The 26,294-nt window shown below is 41.1% G+C and overlaps 1 protein-coding gene across 1 annotated transcript in view; it reads left to right on the plus strand.

Moving 5' to 3' along the window:
• The window catches only part of nostrin (nitric oxide synthase trafficking), a 64,655-nt gene that overhangs the window by 18,688 nt on the left and 19,673 nt on the right, over positions 1 to 26,294 (plus strand). The window contains exons 5-10 of the mRNA XM_043693923.2: positions 1,478 to 1,559; positions 1,673 to 1,735; positions 2,053 to 2,151; positions 6,029 to 6,154; positions 24,345 to 24,443; positions 24,576 to 24,701. Of these exons, the coding sequence (XP_043549858.1) occupies positions 1,478 to 1,559; positions 1,673 to 1,735; positions 2,053 to 2,151; positions 6,029 to 6,154; positions 24,345 to 24,443; positions 24,576 to 24,701 (595 nt within the window). The remainder of the gene's footprint in view (positions 1 to 1,477; positions 1,560 to 1,672; positions 1,736 to 2,052; positions 2,152 to 6,028; positions 6,155 to 24,344; positions 24,444 to 24,575; positions 24,702 to 26,294) is intronic.

Consider the following 26,294-nt stretch of genomic DNA (forward strand, 5'->3'; position numbering starts at 1 on the left):
TTAGAAGTCTCTTCATTGCACATTTTGTGTCTAGGTTGCAACGTTACTAAAAATAGAACCAAACTCACAGTACTCTTTAGCAAAGTAAGCAGCAAATCAGGTCACGCTCAAGGCATGAAAGATGAGAATGAAAATATTGGAGGATTTGTTAGTGTTTGCATGAATACTAAGAATGAGGGGATGCCTCATTGTGCCTACATGGGCATACTTATCATTCTTTCTGCATAATGTTGCATCAGTAGCTCCTGCTGTATATACTCTTTAGTGATAAACATACTTTCATTATAAAAGGGATTGTATTTCATCTAATCTGGCCATCCTACCTAAAGACATTAATAACAGTCTGAGAGTTTAAGACTGCAGCTTCTCCAGCCATTGCCCCTACTCACTCTCACTACTGCCTTAGATCTGTTCATCATTCTATTCCATTCTACTACCTGTTTTGTGGAATTCAACTATATAACAATACTCTGCATTAGAATTGTTATCCTTGTTTCAATGTAACTACTATGTCTTCTCAAAAATGTTCTCATATCCTATATAGTCATTCATAATGTGAGCTGAAAAATGTGTTGCTGGAAAAGCGCAGCAGGTCAGGCAGCATCCAAGGAGCAGGAGAATCGACATTTCGGGCATAAGAGGAGGAAGAACCATGAGTACAATCATAAGAAAATGGTGCCAAGGGAAGTTAAAAGGTCTAGTTTATTTAACTTGAAATCAATTGTTTTAAAATAAGCCAAATCATCTGCAAGGGAAACAAAAAATGAAAAATGGCAAACAAATGGTGACCAAAGTTATAAAGGTGGTAGCCTCTTATCATCTAAATCATAATGATTATAGGCACGCCCATTTCTATATGTATCCCAATGCAATTATTGCATCTCTGCCAACATTATTAACTCAATTGTATTTCTCTATCGCCTCACCCCACCCTGTGTGGGATGTTTACTTCAGTCTTTACTGATTTGTATACTTTCCTGTAACTCTAGATTACCATTCCTTCTGTTCCATCAACAGAAGCTGATTGCAGCTGTAATAGGAGCACGAGTAGGCCATTTTGCACCTTGAACTCATTTTGCTAATCTGTTGCAATATGACTAATCTCTACCTAAACTGGGTGTACCCACATTTTTTCATATACACAATAGCCTTACCTAATACATGTTTCAGGACTGAGATTGACAAATATCAGTCAACCATATCCACAACATTTTGGGTTGGAGGGTTCAGACTTTCATTATCCTTATATGTGAGGAAGTGCTTCATGTTGCCACTCACCTACCTGGCCTAACTTCAATATTAAATTTATTTCCTATTATTTGAGATTCTCCCATCAGAGGAAATATTGACCCGACTGAATCATTTGATTGTTTTAAACAACCATATTAGAAAAAAAATAGTATTGTAGCTTGATACATTTTTCACGTGCTTGGAGATATTTAGATTTAAAAATTATTGTATATGTTATTCAAAACAGGAAATTAGCCATTGCCATTCAGCAAGAAGCAATTAAACCAATCCGTCAAATGCTGGATGAACATACTAAAAGGAGAAAGTCAGTATGTATTATGCATTCTATAAAATGTGTTTTCTGTATGTTAGCTAATTTATTTCTGCTGTCCTTCTAACATTAATCTGTCCTCTTCTGTCCAATCTTACACCTGCACATCAGGTGGATAATGCTGTTGAAAAGTCATCAAAACTTGTTACAGACAACTGGAATCAACAAATTAAGGTATAAGTTAACATTTTTAATATTTCCCTTAGACCTTCTGTACAATTTAAAACTTTTTAAAGTCATTTGAATGTTTTTAGCTTATTTTATAGAAGCACAAAAATATATCCACTGAAGTTGCTTTTCTTACAAACCAGTACAATAATTTTAAATATAAATTGTATTGAATATCTACCTGAATTTTGAGTTCAAGGGCTTTGAAAAATATAATAAAAATATGGAGTTTCATTGCTTCATCAAATATCATCAGATAAGAGTAACTTACTTAATACACAATAACTCCGATTCTAATTGACTACAATGCTTTTGGATTACAGATGAAAAAGAAGTTGATGCGATCTGCCAAAAACCATGAATCTAACTCTGATTTGGTGGAGAACAACAAACAAATAGTATCTGAAAAAGAGAAAAGAAAGGTTGTGCATACTGTAGTGTTGAAAACAGATAAGTTTTGCAGCACAGTGCTGTCTGATCTTAAGTCAATTGGGATGAAATTGTGATTTTTGAATTTGTTATTTGGTTATAGCTGGCATTATAATTGCCTCTTTATCATTCAGCAGCTATCAGACTTTGTCAGTGCTATCATTAAAGAACTTAGGTTGTTTATCTTTCAGCTGATTTCCATTTTTCAATAGTTTGGTGAACCATGACCAAATTGATATTGGCATGTTTTGTCACCATGGAAGTTACAGGCTGGGTCCTGTTGAAATGGATTAATAACTCATGAGAAATAGTTAAATTTTATAACACCATTATTAAAACAATTATTAATGGTACTGTTGTAGCCATGACAATGATATAGTTGACTACAGAGTTATGTACAGTAATTTCAAACATATGGAAACAGCATATGCGCAAAGTCCCTTTCATCTATTTAGCCTGTCTAATATACTTCTTATCCAGTGGATAAGAAAGCAGCCATTTCCACCAACATAAAGCCATGTCATTTCTTGTAACTAGTCCAAATCATATAAATTAAAAACAGAAAATGCTGGAAGTATTCAACAGGTTTGGCAGCTCTTATGCAGAGAGGGAAACAGCTAATGGAATGTATGGTTGGTGATTCTTTTAAATCCCACAGTCCTGGCTTTACTATTGCAGACTACTGTCATTAGTCGCAATCTCTCTGAAATTTGTTCACTAATCATTATGATGTCTTCAGTCCTTCTAGTTTCAGTCTTCTGTGAAGGCCTTTTCTATGGGTTCCAAGCTCCATTCCAAACCATGATGGTAGACTTTTAGAACATAGCTTTTTTGCATAATTTGTCACCTTCTTTACATATTCTCTAAAATTTCCCTGTGAAATTAAAACAAGTAAAGATTCCCTATTATCTCCCCTCATACATAGTATACATTGTTTGTGAATAGAAACAATTTTTATCTTTTATTATTCAGTTCAACTGACTTCTGTATTAATAGCATTTATAATTTAATACAAATATAATGAATATAGGACTGTGCTTATAATAAACTTGGAGAGTTAACACTAGGGAAATCACCTGGCAAGGTAACATTTTTTTATGATCTATTGCTACTGATCAGTCCAAAATATATTGCCCATACCTAATTACCATGGAGAAAACGGTGTTGAGTGCCTTCTTGGAGTGCTGCAATCCCAAGGTACGTGGACACCCATAGTTCTGTTAGGAATGGATTTTCAGGTTTTTGACCCAGTGTATTGAAGGAACAGCAGGATAGTGGCAAGTTAGTGTGAGATTAGATTCCCTACAGTGTGGAAACAGGCCCTTCGGCCCAACAAGTCCACACTGACCCTCTGAAGAGTAACCCACCCAGACCCATTTCCCTCTGATTAATGCACCTAGTACGATGGGCAATTTAGAATGGCCAATCCACCTGACCTGCACATCTTTGGACTGTGGGAGGAAGCCGGAGCACCCGGAGGAAACCCACACAGACACAGGGAGAATGTGCAAACTCCACACAGACAGTCTGCCCGAGGCTGGAATCAAACCTGGGACCCTGGTGCTGTGAGGCAGCAGTGCTAACCACTGAGCCACCGTGCCGCCCCATGTGGTGTGTTGCTTGAAGAGAAATTTGCAACTGGTGGGTTCCCATGTATCTGTTGCCCTTGTCCTTCTGGGTGATAGAGGTCACGGGTTTAGAAAGTGCTTGGTGACTTGTTACAGTGCATCATCTTGATGGTACGCAGTGGATGAGATGCCAGTCAAATGAGTTGTTTTGTCCCGAAGTTCTTGAATGTTATTGAAGTTGCGCTGGTAACTGGAGCCTATTCCATCTCACTCTTGATGTGATGGTGTAGATGATGGATAGGATTCTGGGAGACAGAAAGTGACTTGCTTGCTGCAGGATTCTTAGCTATTCACCTACTGTTACAGCTACTGTATTTATATGGATAGTCCAAAGTAGTTTATGGTTAATTGTTACCCCACAGGATGTTAATATTGGGAGATTCATTCATGGATACCTTTTGAAATTCAGTGGCGGTCACTGCTTGACATTTGAGCATTGGTCCCATTTTCTAGGACTCCTTGGTCAACAAGGCTGTGCTCGCTGATGTAATCTTCTATCCTAAGGTTAATGCTGGGTGGTTTGTTCAGTTTAGTTAATTTGTTTAGACCTTGTGGTGGCTTTGATGCAACTGAGCAGCTTGCTAATCACTTTGATCGGGTTATTAAAGATCTATAAGACCATATGAAATAGGAACAGGTGAAGGCTGTTTGGTGCCTCCAGCCTGCTGTACCATTCAATAGAAGCATGGCTGATATGACACTCCTCATATTCACTTTCCTGCTCTTTCATCATAATCCTTGATCCCCTTCTCTCAAGAATCTCTGCCTTCAAGATACACAAGGATTCTGCCACCATATCTCTCTCTGGCAAGTAGTTTCAAAGACATTCAGTCTTTAAGAGAAGAAATACTGCCTCATCTCAGTCTTATATTCATGCCCTTTAATTCTGAGAGTCTAGTCCTGTATTCTCTCATGAGAGGAAACATCCTCTCTGTAGGTAGCTTGTCAAGCCCCTTAAGAGTTCTATATGTTTCAATGAGATCACCTCGCAATCTTCTAAATTTCAATGAGTACTTGGGGCTTTTTTTCCATTTGAGTGTCGGAGACTGAGGGGTGACCTAATAGGGGTTTATAAAATCATCATCGGCATGGATGGGGTGAATAACCGACATCTTTCTCCCAGGGTAGGGGGAGTCCAGAGACAGAAGGCATAAGTGTAAGGTGTGAGGGGAAGATTTAAAAGGGAGTTTAGGGGCATCTTTTTTGCATAGAGTGTAGTGTGTTATGGAACTAGCTGCTAGAAGAGGTAATGGAGGCTGATACCATCACAACATTTAAAAGGTGTCTGGATGGGCATATGACTAGGAAGGATTTAGAGGGATATGGGCAAAATGTTGGCAAATGGGACTAGGCCCATTGAGGATATTTGGTCAGCATGGATGAGTTGAACCAAAAGGTCTGTTTCTGTGCTGTGCAACTCTATGATTCTGAGTAGCGGCCCAACCTGCTTAATCTTTGCTCATAAGACAACCCCTCTACGCTGGGGATCATCCTAGTGAGCCTTCTCTGAATTGCTTCCAATGAAGTAATATATTTTCCTAAATAAGGGCACCAAAATGTCCCCAGAACATTAGCTCTGGTCTTTGAATTGCTATTCCAGTGACATTACCACTGTGGCCCTGCATCTTCATGAAGCACCTTGCACTCAAATGCGCTAATTTTACATAGTTGTTCAACCCATTTTATGGGTTTTATGAATACATGTTTGTATTCATAGATGTTTATGGGTATATGAAGTGCATTGTTAAGAGCTGCCTACCACCGGATACACAAACTGTGTAGTTTACTCTAATTATTCTCTAACACTCACTTCAAGTGAACAAGCTCCGCTTTCATCATTTGTAATCCTAATCATCCCTCTACAATCAGGAACTCACTATCGGGCATTAACTCCATGGTGCAGAATCCTATGGACATGCATTTAATGTGAGTTCTCTTTATTCAAAAGCACAATGCTGCAAATACTGGAAACTTGAAGTAAAAACACAAATTACTGCAAATACTAGACATGTCTGGCAGAAGTGTGAAGAGAAAAACATAGTTAACAATCCAGGTCTGTGATGTTTGAAGAGAACTCTGATTTATTTTATGTGTTTTTCGTATTCATTAACCTAACTTACAGATTTTATATTGTGTATGCTTTAATATTCTTTACTACACAATTATGTTTTTTTTAAATACGTTGTGCTATTAGAACAATTTTTTAAAGTAAATGTTTGTTCTTAATGCTTTAATCCCATAGCTGTTGAAAAAAATGAAAAAATCATCAGGGATACTGACAAAAATTGACCAGCAGTATTATGAACTAAACAGGGCTGGTGAGGACGTCAGACTCAAGTGGGAGTCTACATTTGAACACTCTTATCAGGCAAGTTAAAGGTATTTATACAAAAAGGGACTATTTTAAAGGATTATATGATCTCTGTGGAGTATTTTTAGAAATCCAATAAAAGCAGTTTTGGTTAATTAATCAAAATATAGAAATAATGAGAATTATGGTTCAGTTACTCATTTCTGTATAACTTCTTATCACCAGGAAAAAAAATTACCTCAAAACAATATAGATGAATTAGTAGCACAAATTGAGATAAATAAGTATGAGCCAGTACACATTACAAGATGTGGCTGCAGGATGATCTAGATTGTGTGACAGTTAGGAAGAAGAGGAGGCTCTGAGAGGGTGGAGGAGTGGTTCTGTGATTTAATGATGATGTTAGTACAACAGAGACTGATCATCTAAATTCGTAAAACTGCTTTATAGAAGAAGTTTGGGTTGAGATAAGAAATGATAAAGACAAGAGTCACTTAGAGTCATAGAGATGTAAAGCACAAAAACAAACCCTTCATCCAACTTGTCCATGCCAACCAGAGATCAGAACCTAATCTGGTTCCATTTTCCAACGCTTGTGGGAATTTTGTGCAGGCTTCCTAACAGTGACCACATGGTAGGGTACAGTGTCAAGGAAGAAAAAATGGGAGCTTGTCAAAGGTTAGAAGCAATTATTATGCCGAATTTCAACATTGATGTAGACTGGAAAAATCAAATCGGAAACGGAAATTGTGAGGAGAAATTCATTGAATGTTTTCTGGACATTTTGTTAGGCCAGTGTGCTATGGCCATAATAGGAAGCAAGCTAAACTTGATCTGTTTTTGACTAATATGATACAATTAGTTAATGACTTCATAGTGAAAGCCCCTCTGGATTGTAATGACTGTGATTATAATTGAATTTTGCATACAGTGAGACAGTACTATTATAAATTTACACTAGAGAAGTTATGAGGGCGCGAAAGCAGAGCTAGTGAAAATGAATTGGCAATTTCTGTTCAGGACAGGTTAACAGATATACAGTGACAAACATCCAAGGGGATATTCCAGAAAATGCAGAATGGGTATATTTGAAAAAAATAAGAAAACTTCTAAAGGATCGACCTGCCATCTGTGCTTAATATTTTTAAAAAACGTCAATGGTAGTATCAAACTCAAATAGATGACATAAACTTCTGCAAAAGCAGATGGCACATCAAACAATTAGAATGTAAAAGAAAGCAAGAAATTACTAAAAGATTAATAAGGAGGGGAAAAGCTAGAGTAAGAGAGAAAGCTAGCCAAAAATATAAAAGTAGATAAGTTATTTCAGATATTTCAAAAAGAAAAGAGATATCAAAGTAAGCATTGGCCCTATAGAATATGAGTCTGGCGGATAAAGAGATGTCGGATGAACTGAATAGGTACTTTGCATCTAGAGAGAATACAGGTAGAATCCCAGAAATAGAAGTACATCAGGAATTGAAAGGGAGGAAGTAATCCAAGAAAATTACAATTACCATGGAAGTAGTGCTGAGCACATTTTTGGAACAGCATGTTAACAAGCTCTTAGGTCTGATGGATTTCATTCTAACGTCTGAAAAGAATTAGCCCCTGAAATAGTTGATACATGGATTTATAGTTTTACAAACTAATTCAATATAGAAGTGGTTCTTTCTAATTTGGAAAATAACTAACGTAATTCCTTTATTCAAAGAGGGAAGGAGGTAGAAAGCAGTAAACTACAGGCTAGTTAGCTTAACATCTGGCATAGGGAAAATGTTAGAAGCTATTATTAAAAATATTCTAACAGGGCACATGGGTGAGTTCAAGGTAATCAAGCAGAGCGCACATGGTTTTGTCAAAATGAAATCATGTTTAACTAGATTACTGGAGTTTTTTGAAGAAGTAACTTAGGCTGCAAATAAAGGGGAAGCAGTTGATGCATTAAGTTTGGATTTCCAAAAGGCATTTCATAAGGTTATTGTGAACAAAAAGCTCATGGTATGGAGGGGATGGGAGGTGTGGAAGGTTACATTGGCATACATCAAAGATAATAGATTGCAAAGAATGGGAACAAGTGAGTCTTTATCAAATTGGCAGCATGTCACTAATGGTGTGCCACAAGTTTCAATGCGAGTGCCACAAGTCTTCTCAGCTTATATAAGTTAATTGAATGAAGGTAGCTAAATTTGCTGATAACGCAATGATAAATGGAAAAGCGAGTTGTGAAGAGAACATGAAGAGCCTAGAAGGGATATAGATAGGTTAAGTGAGTGAGCATCTTGCAAATGGAGTATGAAGTAGAAAAGTGTGAAGTTGTCTATTTTGGCTGAAAGAATAAACAAAAGCATGTGATCTAAATGGGAACAAGTTGCAGAGCTTTGAGATACAGATGGATCAGAGTGTCCCATGTATGAATCACAAAGGTTAGTATGCAGGTACAGCAAATAATCAGGAATGCTAATAGAATTCATGGTTTATTGTAAGGAGAATTTAATGCAAAATTAGGGAGCTTACGCTTCAGTTATATGCCCATATCTGGAGTATTGTGTACAGTACTGGTCACCAAATTTATGGAAGGACGTTAGTGTGTTGGAAGCAGTTCAGAGAAGGTTGACAAGCCTAAAACTTGAAATGAGTGAATGGCCTTATGAGAAACAGACAGACAGGCGAGGATTGTATCCTCTGGGGTGACTTAATTGAAAGATACAAGATCCTAAGGGGACTTGACTGGGTGCATGTTGAAAGGTGGAGCATAGAGTATTAGATGCAGTGCAAATAAATAGAGAAAATAGGAGTTTTTAAAAATTCGTCGCTGGCAATCATTGTCTATCCTTGGGTTCCTTGATGAGGTAGTAGCAAGCTTATTTTAACCACAACAGTGCTGCAGTGAATGTGTTTCTACAATGCTGTGAGGAGCTCCATGATTTTTTTATCCAATTACTATGAAGTGAAATGACAAATCTCAATGTTAATCACAGGTGGCTTCCTTTATATTTTAGTTCACTTGAGAAATAACTGCAGCTCACAGGAGGGTGAAATTATTCTACTGATGTCTGTTAATGATGTTCTTATGTATCTCATAGATGCTGACATAGAGGTATTAGCAAAAGGCTGTAATCATATCACCTGTATGCATTCAGAGTATCCTTTTACAATAGCAGCGAAAAAAAAAAAACAAATATCCATGTCACACATCCATTTATTCTATGGCAGAGTGGTGTTTGGATGACCTAAACTAGGAGTGATTTTATTTTTACTAAATGTTGTGTTAAAGTATGTGGATGTACCTATTAGAGAAGGTGCAAAACTTGACCTACTCTTGGGGAATAAGACTGAGGGGAGCACTTTGGTGCCAGTCACCATAATTGTATTAGGTTTTGAAATGGTGATGGAAAAGGATCTAAAAATTAAAGTTCTAAATTGGAGGAGGACCAGTTTTGACAGTAGTAAGCAAGAACATTTAAAAGTTGATCGGGGGCAGATATTTGCAGGTAAAGGGACAATTGGAAAATGGGAAGTCTTTTAAAAATGAGATGGCGAGAGTCCAGAGAAAATTTGGTGAAGGGCAAGGCTGGTAGGTTTACGAATGCTGGATGAGTAGAGAAATTGATGTTTTGGTCAAGATAAAGAAGAGTATGTCGGGTATAGACAGCAGAGATCGAGTGAATCCTAGAAGGGTATAAAGGTAGTAGGAGTATACTTGAGATCAGAAAGGCAAAGAGCAGGCATGAGATAGCTGTGGCAAATAGGTTTAAGGAGAATCCAAAGGGATTCTGCAAATACGTTAATGACAAGAGGGTAACTAGGGAGAGAATGAGGCCCTTAAAGATCAGCAAGGCTGCTTAAGTGTGGAACCGCAGGAGGTGGGGGAAAAACTAAATGAGTATTTTGCATCAGTGTTTACAGTGGAGTAGGATATGGAAGATATAGAGTATGGGAAATAAATAGCGACATCTTCAAAAAGGTCCATATTACAGAAGAGGAGGTGCTGGACGTCTTAAAATGCATAAAGGTGGATAAATCCCCAGGACCTGATCAGGTGTACTCTAGAACTCCGTGGGAAGCTAGGGAAATGATTGCTGGGTCCCTTGCTGAGATATTTATATTATCGAAAGCCACAGGTGAGGTGCTGGAAGACTAGAGGTTGGCTAACTATTAAAGAAAGGAGGTAAGGAAGATCTAAGGGACTATAGACCTGTGAGCCTGACATTAGTGTTGGACAAGTTATTGGAAGGAATCCTGAGAGACAGGATTTACATGTATTCCTGATGCAAGGCTTTTGACCGAAATGTTGATTTTCCTGCTCCTCGGATGCTGCCTGACCGGCTGTGCTTTTCCAGCACCACTCTAATCTTAACTCTGATCTCCAGCATCTGTAGTCCTCACTTTTGCCTATGTATCTGGGAAGGCAAGGACTGATTAGGGATAGTCAACATGGCCTTGTGCATGGGAAATCATACCTCACTAACTTAATTGAGTTTTTTGAATAGTAGTGAAGAAGTTTGATGAGGGCAGACCAGTGTATGTGATCTATATGGATTTCAGCAAGTCATTTGACAAGGTTCCTAATGGTAGACTGGTTAGCAAATTTAGATCACGTGGAATATAGGGAGAACTAGTCATTTTTTACAGAACTGGTTAGACTAGTTAGCAAGTTTAGATTGCATGGAATAGAGGGAGAACTAGCCAATTAGAAACAGAACTGGCTCAAAGATAGAAGACAGATGCTGATGGTAGTGAAGGGTTGCTTTTCAGACTAGAGGTTTGTGACCAGTGGTGTGCCACAAGGATCGATGCTGGGTTCACTGCTTTTCCTCATTTATATAAATGTTTTGGATGTGAACATAGGAGATATGGTTAGTAAGTTTGCAGGTGACACCAAAATTGGAGGCATACTGGACAGTGAAGAAGGTTACCTCAGAGTACAACGAGATCTTGATCAGATGGGCTAATGGGCCGAGGATTGGCAGATGGAGTTTAATTTAGATAAATGTGAAGTGCTGCATTTTGGAAAGACAAATCAGGGCAGGACTTATGCACTTAATGGTAAGGTTCTGGGAGTGTTGTTGAACAAAGAGACCTTGGAGTGCAGGTTCATAGTTCCTTGACAGTGGAGTCAATATATTTGATAATGAAGAAGGTATGCTTCCCTTTATTAGTCAGAGCATTGAGCATAAGAGTTAGGGATGTTGCAGCTGTCCAGGACATTGGTTGGGCCATTTTTGGAATACTGCATTCAATTCTGGTCTCCTTGCTATAGGAAGAATGTTGTGAAACTTGAAAGAATTGAGAATGTTGTCAGGGCTGGAGGGTTTGAGCTATAGAGAGGGGGTAAATAGGCTGATGCCATTTTCCCTGGAATGTTGGAGGCTGAGGAATGATCTTATCGAGGTTTATAAAATCATAAGGGGCATGGATAGGATAAACAGACAAGGTCTTTTCTCTGGTGTGGTGGAGACCAAAACTGGAGGGCATGGGTTTAAGGTGAGCGGGTAAAAATTTAAGAGGGACCTAAGGGGCAACGTTTTCATGCAGAGGGTGGTATGTGTATGAAATGAGCTGCCAGAGGAAGTAGTGGAGGCTGATATGATTACAACATTTAAAAGGCATCTGAATAGCTAAATGATTAGGAAAGGTTTAGAGGGATATGGGCCAAATGCTGGCAAATGGGACTAGATTTATTTAGGGTATCTTATCATCATGGACGAGTTGGACTGAAGGGTCTGTTCCCATGCTGTACATCTAAATGACTCTAATTGGAGGAATAGTTCTTTTAAATCAAACTATTGTGACAAGAAATAATAATCAAAGAGAACACCAGGGTTTGCAAAATACCTAGGGATACAGCTGAAAGTAACATAGAAAATAGTAAAATAGTAAGTTAGTAGGTGAAGTTGTAGGGGTTAAAAAGAGAAAGTCTCAGACAGAGTTTATGTACACGTATGTAAATACATAACGTATTGTGAATGACAATGTGAAGTTGCAGACACAGATTACATTTTGGAATTATAATGTTTTGATGATAATAGACATTTGGTTGTTAAACAATCTTGGGATAAGTTGTTCAGCAAAGATAGAAAATGAAGGAAAGGAGAAGGGGTTGCAGTACAGTTAAAAAGGGCATTGCAGTACTGGAGAAAGAAGATGTTTCAAAAAGTTTAAGGACATAGTTAATTTGGCTAGAACTATGATATAGAAAGGATGCAGTTATGTTGCTTGGCATAGTCAGTAGGCCAAATTAAAAAGTGCAGCGTTGGAAAAGCACAGAAGGTCAGGCAGCATTTTTAAAAATTCATTTGTAGTGGGTGGCACGGTGGCACAGTGGTTAGCACTGCTGTCTCACAGTGCCTGAGACCCGGGTTCAGTTCCCGCCTCAGGCGACTGACTGTGTGGAGTTTGCACGTTCTCCCTGTGTCTGCGTGGGTTTCCTCTGGGTGCTCCGGTTTCCTCCCACAGTCCAAAGATGTGCAGGGCCAGGTGAATTGGCCGTACTAAATTGCCCGTAGTGTTAGGTAAGGAGTAAATGTAGGGGTATGGGTGGGTTTCGCTTCGGCGGGTCGGTGTGGACTTGTTGGGCCGAAGGGCCTGTTTCCACACTGTAATGTAATCTAATCTAATCTAAACTTGGGCATTTCTGGCTAGTCAGCATTAATAACCCATCCCTATTTGCCCTTAAGAAGGTGATGGTGAGTTTGCTTTCTTGAATAACTGCAGTCCACTTGCTGTGGGTTAGCTCACAATGCCGGTAGGGAGAGCATTCCAGGATTTTGACCTAATGACTGAGAAGGAATGTCGGTATATTTTCAGGTCAGGGTGATGAGTGTCTTGGAGGGGAACTTGCAGGTAATGGTGTTCCCAAGAACCTGCTGCCCTTTCCTTCTAAGTGGAAGTGGTTGTGTGTTTGGAATTTGCTGTCTAAGGATCTTTGGTGAATTTCTGCAGTGCAGCTTGTAGATAGTACACACTGCTGCTACTGAGCACTGGTGGTGGAGGAATTGAATGTTTGTATGTGTGGTGCCAATCAAGCAGGTTACGTTATCCTGGATGGTGTCAAGCTTTGAGTGTTGGAGCTGCACCAGGAAAGTACGAAATATTCCATCACACTCCTGACTTGTGCCTTGTAGATGGTAGATAGACTTTGGGGTGTCAGGAGGGGAGTTGCTTGCCATAGTATCCCTAGTCTCTGACCTGCTTTGTAGCCACTGTGTTTATGTGGTGAGTCCAGTTGAGGTTCTGGTCAATGGTAACTCTATGAATGTTGACAGTACTGGGGAATTCAGTGATGGTAATACTGTTGAATGTTATAGGGTGGTGGTTAGAGTGTCTCTTATTGGTGCTGATCATTGTCTGGCATGAATGTTACTTGCCACTTGTTGGCGCAAGCCTGGATATTGTCCAGATCTTGTTACATTTGAGCATGGACTGCTTCAGTGTCTGAGGAGTCACGATTGGTGCTGAACACTGTGCAATCATCAGGGACCATCCCCACTTCTGACCTTATGACAGAGGGAAGATCATTGATGAAACAGCTGAAGATTGTTGGGTCTATAGGAAACTACCCTGACGGACTCCTGCAGAGATTAACTGGAGCTGAGATGACTGACCGTCCACAACCACAACCACCTTCCTTTGTGCCAGGTATGACTCTAACCAGTTGAGTGTTTGCCCCCAATACCCATTGATTCCAGTTTTGCCAGGGTTCCTTGATGCTCTACTCTGTCAAATGCAGCCTTGATGTCAAGGGCTGTCACTCTCACCTCACCGAAACATCAACTCTCCTGCTCTGTGAATGCTGCTTCACCTGCTGTGCTTTTCCAGTGCCACACTTTTCGACTATGATTTCCAGCATCTGCAGTCCTCACTTTCTCTCGTAGTCAGTAGACCACCATCTAATGGAAAGGATATAGAGGAACAAACCTAGGAGGTGTTTACAGAGAAATTAGATTAGATTAGATTCCCTACAGTGTGTAAACAGGCCCTTCAGCCCAACAAGTCCACACTGACCCTCTGAAGAGTAACCCATCCCCCTCTGACTAATGCTCCTAACAACTATGGACAATTTAGCATGGCCGATTCACCTGACCTGCACAGCTTTGGAATGTGGGAGGAAACCGGAGTACGCGGAGGAAACCCATGCAGACACGGGGAGAATGTGCAAACTCCACACGCAGTCGCCCGAGGCTGGAATTGAACCTGGGACCCTGGCGCTGTGAGGCAGCAGCGCTAAACACTGAGCCACTGTGCCGCCCCAATGTCAACATAGAATATTTAAAATTTCAATTACCCTAATATAGACCAGAATACCGGTACTGTAAGGAGCAACAAAGAGAAGTGTTCCGAGATTATGTTTGGGTGAGTTTCTCATAGCATGATGTGTCCAGTTCAACAAGGAAGAATGTGTTGTTTCTCCTGGTCTTTGGACATGTGGTAGGCCAAGTGGATCAGGTATCAGTGGGGGAACTTTTAGGGCTCAGAGATCTTTGTACAAGTTAGAGGAGAATGTTGAAGAATGACATGAAACAATCCAGAGGAAGAGAATTTAATTGGCAGACGACTTACTTTAATGGGACAAAAACAGAGTTGAGCAGAATTGATTGGATTAAGGAGTTGACGAGAAAAGCAGTTGTTTCCTTCAAAGAGCTTATGGCTCAGGTATGTTAAAGGTGTATTCTCTCTGATGATAAAGGTAGGATGAAAAAATCCAGAGTTCCCTGGATGGCAAAGGAGGTAGAATTTAATAGTATAAAGAAAAAAATGTATCTAAGACTGATGTAAGGCAGAAAATATAAGTGTCTAAACATTAGAGAATGGTGAACGGAGGAGGAAGGCTGATTAGAAACCAAATGAGGTTTACACATGGAGGCAGGGGCATAGCTGAGATGTTAAATGATTATTTTGCATTCATCTATACAAAAGATGAGGATGCTGCCCATGCCACTGTGACAGAGAAGGAGACTGTCACTGGAAGGATTCAAAATTAATAAAGAAGAGTCTTGTATAGATGGTTGGCATGTAAAGTTGAGAAGATACCAGTACTAGATGAGTTGCCAGTAGCCAGTATGAGTTGCAAAAGGATTTTGAAGGAAGCAAGGGTAGAAATCACTGGTGCATTGGGCATAATCTTCAGTCTATCCTGAACATAGGATAGGAACCAGAAGACTGGAGAATTGTTAACATTATGGCCCTTTTCAAGAAAAATTGAGGGAACATCCAGCATTCACAAATTGGCTCATTTAATTTCAGTGATGGAATCTTTTAGAAACAGTAATCCAGGTTAGAATGAGTAATCACTTTAAAATCTTTGAGGAAGGCAAAACAACAAATTGCTAGAGTATTGGCAGATATCTTTGTGTCCTTTTTGTCTACAGATGAGGTCCCAGAAGACTGGAGAATAGCCAATGTCGACCCCTTGTTTAAGAAGGGTAGCAGGGAAGTTCAGGAAATTACAGGCCTGTGAGGCTCATGTTGGTAGGAGGGAAATTATTGGAAAAGATTCTCAGGGACACGATCGAGATACATTTAGAAGCAAATGGACTTACTAGTGACAGACAGCATGGTTTTGTGTTGGGGAGATCATGCCTTACCTACTTGATTGAGTTTTTTGAGGGGGTGACAAAGATGATTGAGGGAAAAGTGGTTGAGATTGTCTATGTGGACTTTAAGGAGAAAGTGAGGTCTGCAGATGCTGGAGATCAAAGTTGAAACTTTATTGCTGGAACAGCACAGCAGGTCAGGCAGCATCCAGGGAACAGGAGATTCGACGTTTCGGGCACAGGCCCTTCTTCAGGAAGGGCCTGTGCCCGAAACGTCGAATCTCCTGTTCCCTGGATGCTGCCTGACCTGCTGTGCTGTTCCAGCAATAAAGTTTCAACTATGTGGACTTTAGTAAAGCCTTTGACAAGGTCCCTCATAGCAGACTGGTACAAAAGGTGAAGTCACATGTTATCAAAGCTGAGCTGTCAAGATGGATACAGAACTGGCTTAGTCTGGAAGACAGGGGGTAGGGATGGAAGGATGCTTTTTGGAGTGGAGGGTTGTGACTAGTGGTGTTCCACAGGGAACAGTGCAGGGACTCTGCTGTTCACAGTCTACATAAACGATTTGGAGGAAAACATGGTTGGTCTACTTGGTAAGTTTGCAATTGATATAAAGATTGATTCGGAGATACCGGTGTTGGACTGGGGTGTACAAAGTTAAAAATCACACAACACCAGGTTATAGTCCAACAGGTTTAATTGGAAGCACACTAGCTTTCGGAGCGACGCTCCTTCATCAGGTGATTGTGGAGGGCTCGATCGTAACACAGAATTTACAGCAAAAATGTGCAGTGTGATGTGACTGAAATTATACATTGAAAAATTGATTGTCGGTTAAGCCTTTCATCTGTTAGAATACAGTGATAGTTTCACTTCTTTCATGTGTAAATTACAAAACCTTTTTTTTAAAGTTGCATTCTCGGGTTAGCTGTTATCAATGATGATAGCCAGACAATATGTTGAAGGTGTTGGCCCCCTGTGTTCTCTGTCTATGACCTGATGTTTAGATTGATTCCAATCTAAAAAGTGAGATAACAACAGAGTTTTACATAAATTCATGCAGTTTTTGAGCTCAGAGTTCTACATGAATGTATGTGGTTTTTGAGCAAAGTGCAATGTAACTCTGAAAGTACCAAAAAAATTCACCCCACAAAATATGTGTGTGTGTGTGTGTGTGTGTGTGTGTGTGTGTGTGTGTGTGTGTGTGTGTGTGTGTGTGTGTGTGTGTGTGTGTGTGTGTGTGTGTGTGTGACCACCTGTGATGTGACGTGGACACAAAGTCCCGGTTGAGGCCCTCCCTATGGGTACCGAACATAGCTATCAGCCTCTGCTCGGCCACTTTCCTCTGCTGCCTGTCCCGAAGTCCACCTTGGAGGATGGTCACCCGAAGATCCGAGGCTAAATGTCCTGGACCACTGAAGTGTTCCCCAACTGGGAGGGAACCCTCCTGTCTGTTGATTGTTGTGCGGTGCCCATTCATCCATTGTCGTAGCCTTTGCTCGGTTTCCCCAATGTACCATGCCTTCGGGCATCCCTGCCTGCAATGTATAAGATAGACAATGTTGGCTGAGTCACATGAGTACCTGCCATGTACACGGTGGGAGGTGTTCCCACGCGTAATAGTGATATCTATGTCCACAATCTGACACGTTTTGCAGCGTCCACCGTGACAGGGTTGTATGGAGTTGTCCTGAGAGCCGGGCAGTTTGCTATGAGCAATGATCTGTTTGAGGTTTGGCGGTTGTTTAAAGGCAAGTAGTGGAGGTGTGGGGAAGGTCTTGGTGAGGTGCTCATCCTCATTGATAATGTGTTGCAGGTCACGAAGAACATGGCGTAATTTTTCAGCCCCTGGGAAGTACTGAACAATGAAGGGTACCCTGTCAGTTGCAGCACGTGTCTGTCTCCTGAGGAGGTCATTACGGTTCCTTGCTGTGGCACGTCGGAACTGGAGGTCAATGAGCTGAACATCGTACCCCGTTCTTGTTCAAGAACGGGGTACGATGTTCAACTCATTGACCGCCAGTTCCGACGTGCCACAGCAAGGAACCGTAATGACCTCCTCAGGAGACAGACACGTGCTGCAACTGACAGGGTACCCTTCATTGTTCAGTACTTCCCAGGGGCTGAAAAATTACGCCATGTTCTTCGTGGCCTGCAACACATTATCAATGAGGATGAGCACCTCACCAAGACCTTCCCCACACCTCCACTACTTGCCTTTAAACAACCGCCAAACCTCAAACAGATCATTGCTCGTAGCAAACTGCCCGGCTCTCAGGACAACTCCATACAACCCTGTCACGGTGGACGCTGCAAAGCGTGTCAGATTGTGGACATAGATATCACTATTACGCGTGGGAACACCTCCCACCGTGTACATGGCAGGTACTCATGTGGCTCAGCCAACATTGTCTATCTTATACGTTGCAGGCAGGGATGCCCGGAGGCGTGGTACATTGGGGAAACCGAGCAAAGGCTACGACAACGGATGAATGGGCACCGCACAACAATCAACAGACAGGAGGGTTCCCTCCCAGTTGGGGAACACTTCAGTGGTCCAGGACATTCAGCCTCAGACCTTCGGGTGACCATCCTCCATTGTGGACTTCGGTACAGGCAGCAGAGGAAAGTGGCCGAGCAGAAGCTGATAGCTAAGTTCGGTACCCATAGGGAGGGCCTCAACCGGGACTTTGAGTTCATGTCACATTACAGGTGATCACCATTGCACTACACACACACGGACACAGATACACACGGACACAGATACACACGGACACAGATACACACGGACACAGATACACACGGACACAGATACACACGGACACAGATACACACGGACTCCCACACATGCACCCCCTCACAGACTTAAGACACTCTGCACTCACTACACACACGCACACACACTTTCTCACACTCACAACCCCCATCCCAGACAGACACACACACACAGACAGACAAAGACCCACATGCACACATATTTTGTGGGGTGATTTTTTTTGGTACTTTCAGAGTTACATTGCACTTTGCTCAAAAACCACATATATTCATGTAGAACTCTGAGCTCAAAACTGCATGAATTTATGTAAAACTCTGTTGTTATCTCACTTTTTAGATTGGAATCAATCTAAACATCAGGTCATAGACAGAGAACACAGGGGGCTAACACCTTCAACATATTGTCTAGCTATCACCATTGTTAACAGCTAACCCGAGAATGCAACTTTAAAAAAAAAGGGTTTTGTGATTTACACATGAAAGAAGTGAAACTATCACTGTATTCTAACAGATGAAAGGCTTAACAGACAATCAATTCTTCAATGTATAATTTCAGTTACATCACACTGCAAATTTTTGCTATAAATTCTGTGTTACGATCGAGCCCTCCACAATCACCTGATGAAGGAGCGTTATTCCGAAAGCTAGTGTGCTTCCAATTAAACCTGTTGGACTATAACCTGGTGTTGTGTGATTTTTAACGATATAAAGATTGGTGGAGTTGCAGAGAGTGAGAAGGATTGTCAGAAGATACAGCAGGATATAAGTCAGTTAGAGACATGGGTAGAAAAATGGCAGATGGAGTTTAATCTGGACAAATGTGAGGTGATGCATTTTGGAAGGGGGTCAAGTACAGGTGGACATTATACAGTGAATGGCAGAACCCTTAGGAGTATTGATATACAGCGGGATCTTGGTTTGTATGTCCACAAATCACTGAAGGTGACAGCACAGGTGGAAAAGGTAGTTAAAAAGGCCTATGGCATGCTTGCCTTCATTGGAAGGGGCAACAAGGATAAGGATAGGCAAGGTATGCTGCAGCTTTATAGAACTTTGGTTAGGCCATACTTGGAATTTTACTAAAACTCGCACAATACCAGGTTATAATCCAACAGGTTTATTTGGAAGCAGTGGATGATAACCTGGTGTTGTGTGATTTTTAACTTTGTACACCCCAGTCCAACACTGGTATCTCCAAATCATTGGAATTTTGCGTACAGTTCTGATCACCACACTATCAGAAGGATGTGGATGTTTTGGAGAGGGTGTAGAAAAGTTTTACCAGGATATTCCCTGGCATGCGGGATCTTCGCTAAGAAGAATGAGCAGCACGGTGGCTCAGTGGTTAGCACTGCTGCCTCACACCAGGGCCCCAGGTTCAATTTCAGCCTCGGCCAACTGTCTGTGTGGAGTTTGCACTTCGTCCACATGTCTGCGTGGGTTTCCTCCAGGTGCTCCGGTTTCCTCCCACAATCCAAAGCTGTGCAGGTTAGGTGAATTGGCCATGCTAAATTGTCCATAGTATCCAGGGATGTGTAGGTTAGGTGCATGAGTCCAGGGTAAATGTAGAGTAAAACGGTAGGGAAATGGGGTTGAGTGGGATACTCTTTGGAGGGTCGGTGTGGAGTTGTTGGCCAAAGGGCCTGTTTCCACACTCTAGGGATTCTGAGTATTCTAAGAAAGGTTAGGTGGACCGGGTTTGTTTTCACTGAAAAGCAGGAAGTTGAGGGACAAACTGATAGAAGTTAATAAGATTGTGAATGGTATGGATAAAGTGGACAGTCTGAGGCTTTTTCCCAGGCTGAAGGGTGTGTGTGTGTCTGTCTGTCTGTGTGTGTATCTGTCTGTGTGTAGGGTGTTGGGGTGCAGTATAAGAGACGTGTGAGGCAAGTTTTTCACACAAAGTGGTGAGTGTCTGGAACATGCTGCCAGAGGCGGTGGTAGAAGCAGTCACAATAGCAGCATTCAATGAGCACCTGGAGGATACATGAAATGGAAGGAAATAGAGGGATACAGATCCTGTCGGTGAAGGTAGTTTTAGTACAGATGGGCAAATTGTGTCCATGCAGGCTTGGAAGGTCGAAGGACCTTTTCCTGTGTTGTAGTTCTTATTGGTCATAGAATAAAAGGGACAGTAGGAAGGTAGATGTCAATGGATACGTTTCAAGCTGGAAAAAGCTTTGTAGTGGACATCCCCGAAGGCTGGGACTGGGACCTTTGCTTTTCCTATTATATACTAATTCTCTGGATCTTAGCGTACAGGGGACAATTTCAAAGTTTGCAGATGACACTAAACATGGATGAATTATAAATGGTGAGGAGGACAGTATGGAATTCAAAAGAGACATTGACAGTTTGGAGGAGTGGACAGGCAGGTCAGGTTCAGAACAGGGAAGTGAGAGGTGATGTACTTTGGTCAGAAAAATGTTAGAAGACAGTATGAAAAAGGGGTTACAATTATAAAGGCAATGCAGGAGCAAAGGGACTTGGGTGTTAATGTGCTGAGATCATTCAAGGTGGTAGGACAGGTAGAGAGAGCAGTTAATAAAACGGAAGTATCTTTGGCTTTAAAGAAGAGCAGTAATGTGATATTGATTTTGTACAAAGCACTTGTTAGTACTCGGCTGGAATATTGTGCTCGGTTATGGGCATTGCATTATGGGAAATATGTGAATGCACTGGAGAGAGGACAGAGCAATTAATAAGAATGATTCCAGGAATGAGAAACTTCAGTAATGCTAGATTGAAGAGGTTAGGAGTGTTTTCCTTGGACAGGAGGCTGAGAGAAGATTTTGATAGAAGGTTTCAAAGTCATGAGGAGACAGGATGGAGTGGACAAAGAAAAGCTGTTCCGACTTGTGAAAGAGAATGGATCCAGAGGGCATAGACTTAGAGTGATGTGCAAATTGAAGCAAAGATGTTATGAGGAGGGGAGGGAAAAACGTTCCACAACAAGTATCAGGGTATGGAATGCACTGACTGGAAATGATGGAAGCAAGTTTGGTTGAGGCAGTTGAGAGGGCATTGGATGATTGTATAGAAATGGGATGCTGTAAAATGGGGAATGGGCAGGAAACTAAGACTACGCAATAGAACTAGTGCAGGCATGATAGGCCAAATAGCTTCCTTCTGTGCCATAGCCATAAGATAGAGGAATAAAATTAGGCAGTCAGCCCATGGAGTCTGCTCCACCACTTGCTCATGGCTGATATGTTTCTCAATCCCATTTTCCTGCCTTCTCCTGTAACTCTTGATCCCTTAGTAATCAAGAATCTATCTATCTCTGTCTTCAATGGCTTGGCCTCCACTGCCTCTGCGGCAATAGGTTCCACAGATTCACCATCCTCTGGCTGAAGAAATTTCTTCTCTTCTCAGTTGTAAATGTCTGTCCCTTCACTCTGAGGGTGTGCCCTCAGGTCTTAGTCTCTTCTGCTAGTGGAAGCATGTTTTCCACATCTCCTCTATTTACACCGTCAATACTCTAAGTTTCATTGAGATCATTGCGCCTGTCCCACCTACATTCTTCTAAATTCCATCAAGTACACCCCGAATCCTTAACCACACTTTATATTGACAAGCACTTCATCCCTGGGATTATTCTTGTAAATCTCCTCTGGACCCCTTCTGATACCAACACATCCTCCCTTGGATACAGGGCCCAAAACTGCTCACAATATTCCAAATGCAGTCTGACCAGAGCCTTATACTGTCTCAGCAGTACCTTTTTGCTATTGTATTTTAGCTCTCTTGAAATGAATGCTAACATTGCATTTGCCTCCTGACAGCCAACTGAACCTGCATGTTAACCTTAAGAGAATCCTGAACTAGGACTCTTAAGTCCCTTTGTGTGTTACCTTGTCAAACGCCTTCTGGAAAATCAAATGCATAAAGTCCACTGGCTCTCCTTTGTCTAACTGGCTTGCTACTTCCTCAAAGAATTCTAACAGATTATTCAGGCACAATGTCCCCTTAACAAAGACGTGCTGACTCTAGCCCTATTTTACCACCCACTTCCAAGTACTCCATGATCTCATCCTTAATAATGAACACTCTAATTTTAACAATGACTGAGGTCAGGCTAACTGGTCTATAATTTCCCATCTTCTGCTTCCCCTTTTTTAAACAGAGGTGTTACATTTGCCATTTTCAGTCCTCCGGGAATCTCCCTGAATCCATTAATTCTGGAGAAATCGCAACCAATGCCTCCAAAATCTCTTCAGCTGCTTCCTTCAGAACCATGGAGTGCAGTCCATCCAGTCTGGGTGATTTATCAATCCTTAGACCTTTTCAGCTTGCCCAGTTTCTACTCCTTAGCGATAGTCACTACACACCTCTGCTCATGACTCTTTTGGAGTTCTAGTTTTCTACTGGTGTTGATAACAGTGAAGACTGATGCAAAGTATCTATTCTGTTCCTCTGCCATTACTTTATTTCCCATTACTTCTTCCCAGTCTCATTTTCCAGTGGTCCAATGTGCACTTGTGCTTCTCTCTTACCTTTTTATGTATCTTTAAAAACGACCTTTTCTTGTCAGCACGGTTGCCTTGTCATCCCCTAGTATGTCTCTTCTTCCTTGGTATGAATTTATGCTTTGCCTCCAAATTACCCCCAGAATCCCCTGCCATTGCTGCTCCACCATTTGTTTCAGCTGAGTTCCCCTTCCAATCAACTTTGGCCAGCTCCTCCCCTTGTGTCTTTGTAGTTACCTTTATTCAATTGTTATACTATTACATCTGATTCAAGCTTCTCCCTCTCAAACTGCATGGTTAATTGTATTCTATTATGGTCACTGCCTGCTAGAGATTTCTTCACCTAAAGCACCCTAATCAAGTCTGCCTTATTACAGGGGAACCTCGATTATCCGAATAGCAATTATCCAAAAATTGGATTATCTGAAGGAGAACTTGAGGTACCGACAGAAACATTACATCAAAGATGTGCACACAACACTGATCACATCTTTTCTTTACAGTGATTAAAAGTGCTGCCGAGAACAGTCCTGGACTGATGGGAGCGCAGGCACCGTCTCTAAATGACTGACTCTCTCTCTCTCTCTCTCTCTCTTTCGCTTCCCACACTTTCCCTGGTGTTCTACACAAGGAACCCCCCTTCCCCAGATAATCTCTCCAACAATGATCAGTATAGAGCAAAGGTGGAACCTGTCAAAAAGTTGCATTAAAAAGTTTGTGTGTGTATATGCTAATTGGAGACTCGTGCCCCAAAAGGCAGTAGCAGCAGCAGCTGTCTTGTTGTTGGTGTTCAGTTCGGCTGCCCCACGGAGGGGTTGGGGGGGTGCGGTGATTGACAGGGTTTAGGGGCGGGTGGGGGTGGCGATGTTGGATGGTGTTAGGTGGGGATGAGGCGATGTTGGACGGAATTGGGGACAGGCAGGGGGCAGTGTTGGACAGGGTTTGGGGGGGTGGCTGACGGGCAATGTTGGGGGGGGGGGCAGGGGCTCATGCGTGGTGTGCTACTGCCTAGTCTGGACAGGGAGGAGACTTAATGAAAAACTCCGAGCTCCAGAGGAAAGGCATTGAATTGATTAGCCGAAGAATCAATTATCCGAACGAAGTAGTGCCCGCCCATCTCTTTCGGATAATCGAGGTTCCCCTGTACAGATCACCAAATCCAGAATTCCCAAGTAGGCCGTACCACAAGCTGCTGCTGCAAAAAAAATCTTATAGCAATTCTGTGATTGTGGGGATGAATAAGAAAAGATATACTGAACTTTGATTAAACCTCACCATAGCCAGCAATATATAGATGGAAACCTGATGTATAGACTTGTTGTTATGTTACTATTTCCTTGCTTCTTAATTTAAAGCTATATTTCCTTCTTTTATTGCATAGGATGAACAAAGCACTCTGTGTCTACCTGATCAGTTTAAATTTAAAGTGTCTCAGATCATTCATTATTTTCTTCTTTCTAATAGGTAATATATGATTTGGAAAAAGAAAAGATAAGGCTGCTATGTGACATTTTAAACAAATACAGTGAACATATCACTAGTTTTGGAAGAACACTCATAGAAGTAAGAACTGTACCATAAGTATACTTCTATTTTTATATTTATAGAAATAATATTATGTAATATTGATGCATATGCATTTGTAAATGTTGTGTTTATATAACGAAATGAAATAAAATACATTGTTATCTTTAGCGTCAAAGTCAAATTCATGAAGCTGTACAAAATATCGACATTGAGAAAGATATTCAGATATTGTTGGACAACACATCCATTTTATCAGATGAAAACAAAACCGAATTTCTTCTTACAGATTATTATGTAAGTATATATTTAAATTTAAAGTTAATAAATACTTCACTGAATTACCGAATGTTTGGATGGAGAATATAGTCAAGTTAGCCTAATGTCTGTCATTAGGGAAAATGCTAGAGTCTATTATTAAGCAAGAAATAGTCAAACATTTAGAAATACATAACACAATCAAACAAAGGCTCAACATGATTTTGTGAAAGGAAATTATGTTTGACAGATTTGCTAGTAGAGTCCTTTGAGGATATAAGGAACAGAGTTATAAAGGGGAACTGGTAGACGGAGTACATTTGTATTTTCCGGAAGTATTCGATAATAAGATTTTTATACAAGCTAGGAGCTCACTGTAATGGGGTTAATATATTAGCATGAAGTGATGATTGGTTAACACACAGAACACAGAAATTCTGGGGTTTTTTCAAGTAGGAAACAGCTAGTGAAGTGCCACGAGGACCAGTCCTAGGGCCTTAATTTACTATCTGTGTTAATGACTTGGATGAGAGGGCAGATTGTAGAACTATCCATGTTCTCTGACAATACAGGTGAAGGGCATATTGTGATGACAGTACAAGAAATCTGCAAGACAATAAAAATAAGTTGAGTGAGTGACAAAAGCTTGGCAGACAGCATCTAATGTAGCAAAGTGCAAAGTCATGCACCTTGGCAGGAAAAATCAAAAGGCAGACTGTTATTAAAATGGACAGCGGCTCCAAAACAGTGCAGTATAGAGGAATCTGGGTATTCCTGTGCATGAAACATAAAAAAAATTAGCATATAGATGCAGCAAGTAGTTAAGTGTTGGCCTTTATAGCTAAGGTCTGGAATTTTAAAAATAGGGAAGTCACATTACAACAATGCAGAATGTTGGTGAAGCCACACGTGGAGCATTGTGTATTTTCATTCTTTCTGGATTTAAGAAAGCATGTACTAGCATTAGAGACAGTTCATCAGAGACTCACAATGCTGCTTCTTGGATTGAAAGAGTTGATTTATTAGGCCTTTATTCATTATTGTTTAGATCAATGACAGATGATATTATTAAAATAAGATTCTGAGAGGGTCAATGTAGTGATATTCCCACTAATGGGGTATCTTGAACTGGAGGACAGAATTATAGATTAGATTAGATTCCTTACAGTGTGGAAACAGGCCCTTCGGCCCAACAAGTCCACACCGACCCTCCGAAGAGAAACCCACCCAGACCCTCTGACTAATGCAGCTAACACTATGGACAATTTAGCATGGCCAATTCACCTGACCTGTACATCTTTGGACTGTGGGAGGAGACCAGAGCACCCGAAGGAAACCCATGCAGACACTGGGAGAATGTGCAAACTCCACACAGACAGGTGCCTGAGGCTGGAATTGAACCTGGGATCCTGGTGCTGTGAGGATCCACCGTGCCGCCCCAAGAATAAGGGACACTATTTAAAACTGATATGTAAAGGAATTTCATTTACCGAGAGTAGTGAATTATGGGAGTCTCTAATGAAGAAAGTTATGGAGGCTAAATATTTGAAAATATTTTGAAGAGGATGTAGACAGATTTTGAACTGTTGGGAATTGGGAGTTGCGATGACCTGGCCAGAAAGAGAAGTTGAT

The sequence above is a fragment of the Chiloscyllium plagiosum genome, unplaced genomic scaffold (genome assembly GCF_037043375.1).
Source record: "Chiloscyllium plagiosum isolate Xiang-an unplaced genomic scaffold, Cpla_swu_hap1 HiC_scaffold_7, whole genome shotgun sequence".
NCBI classification, from domain to species: domain Eukaryota; kingdom Metazoa; phylum Chordata; class Chondrichthyes; order Orectolobiformes; family Hemiscylliidae; genus Chiloscyllium; species Chiloscyllium plagiosum.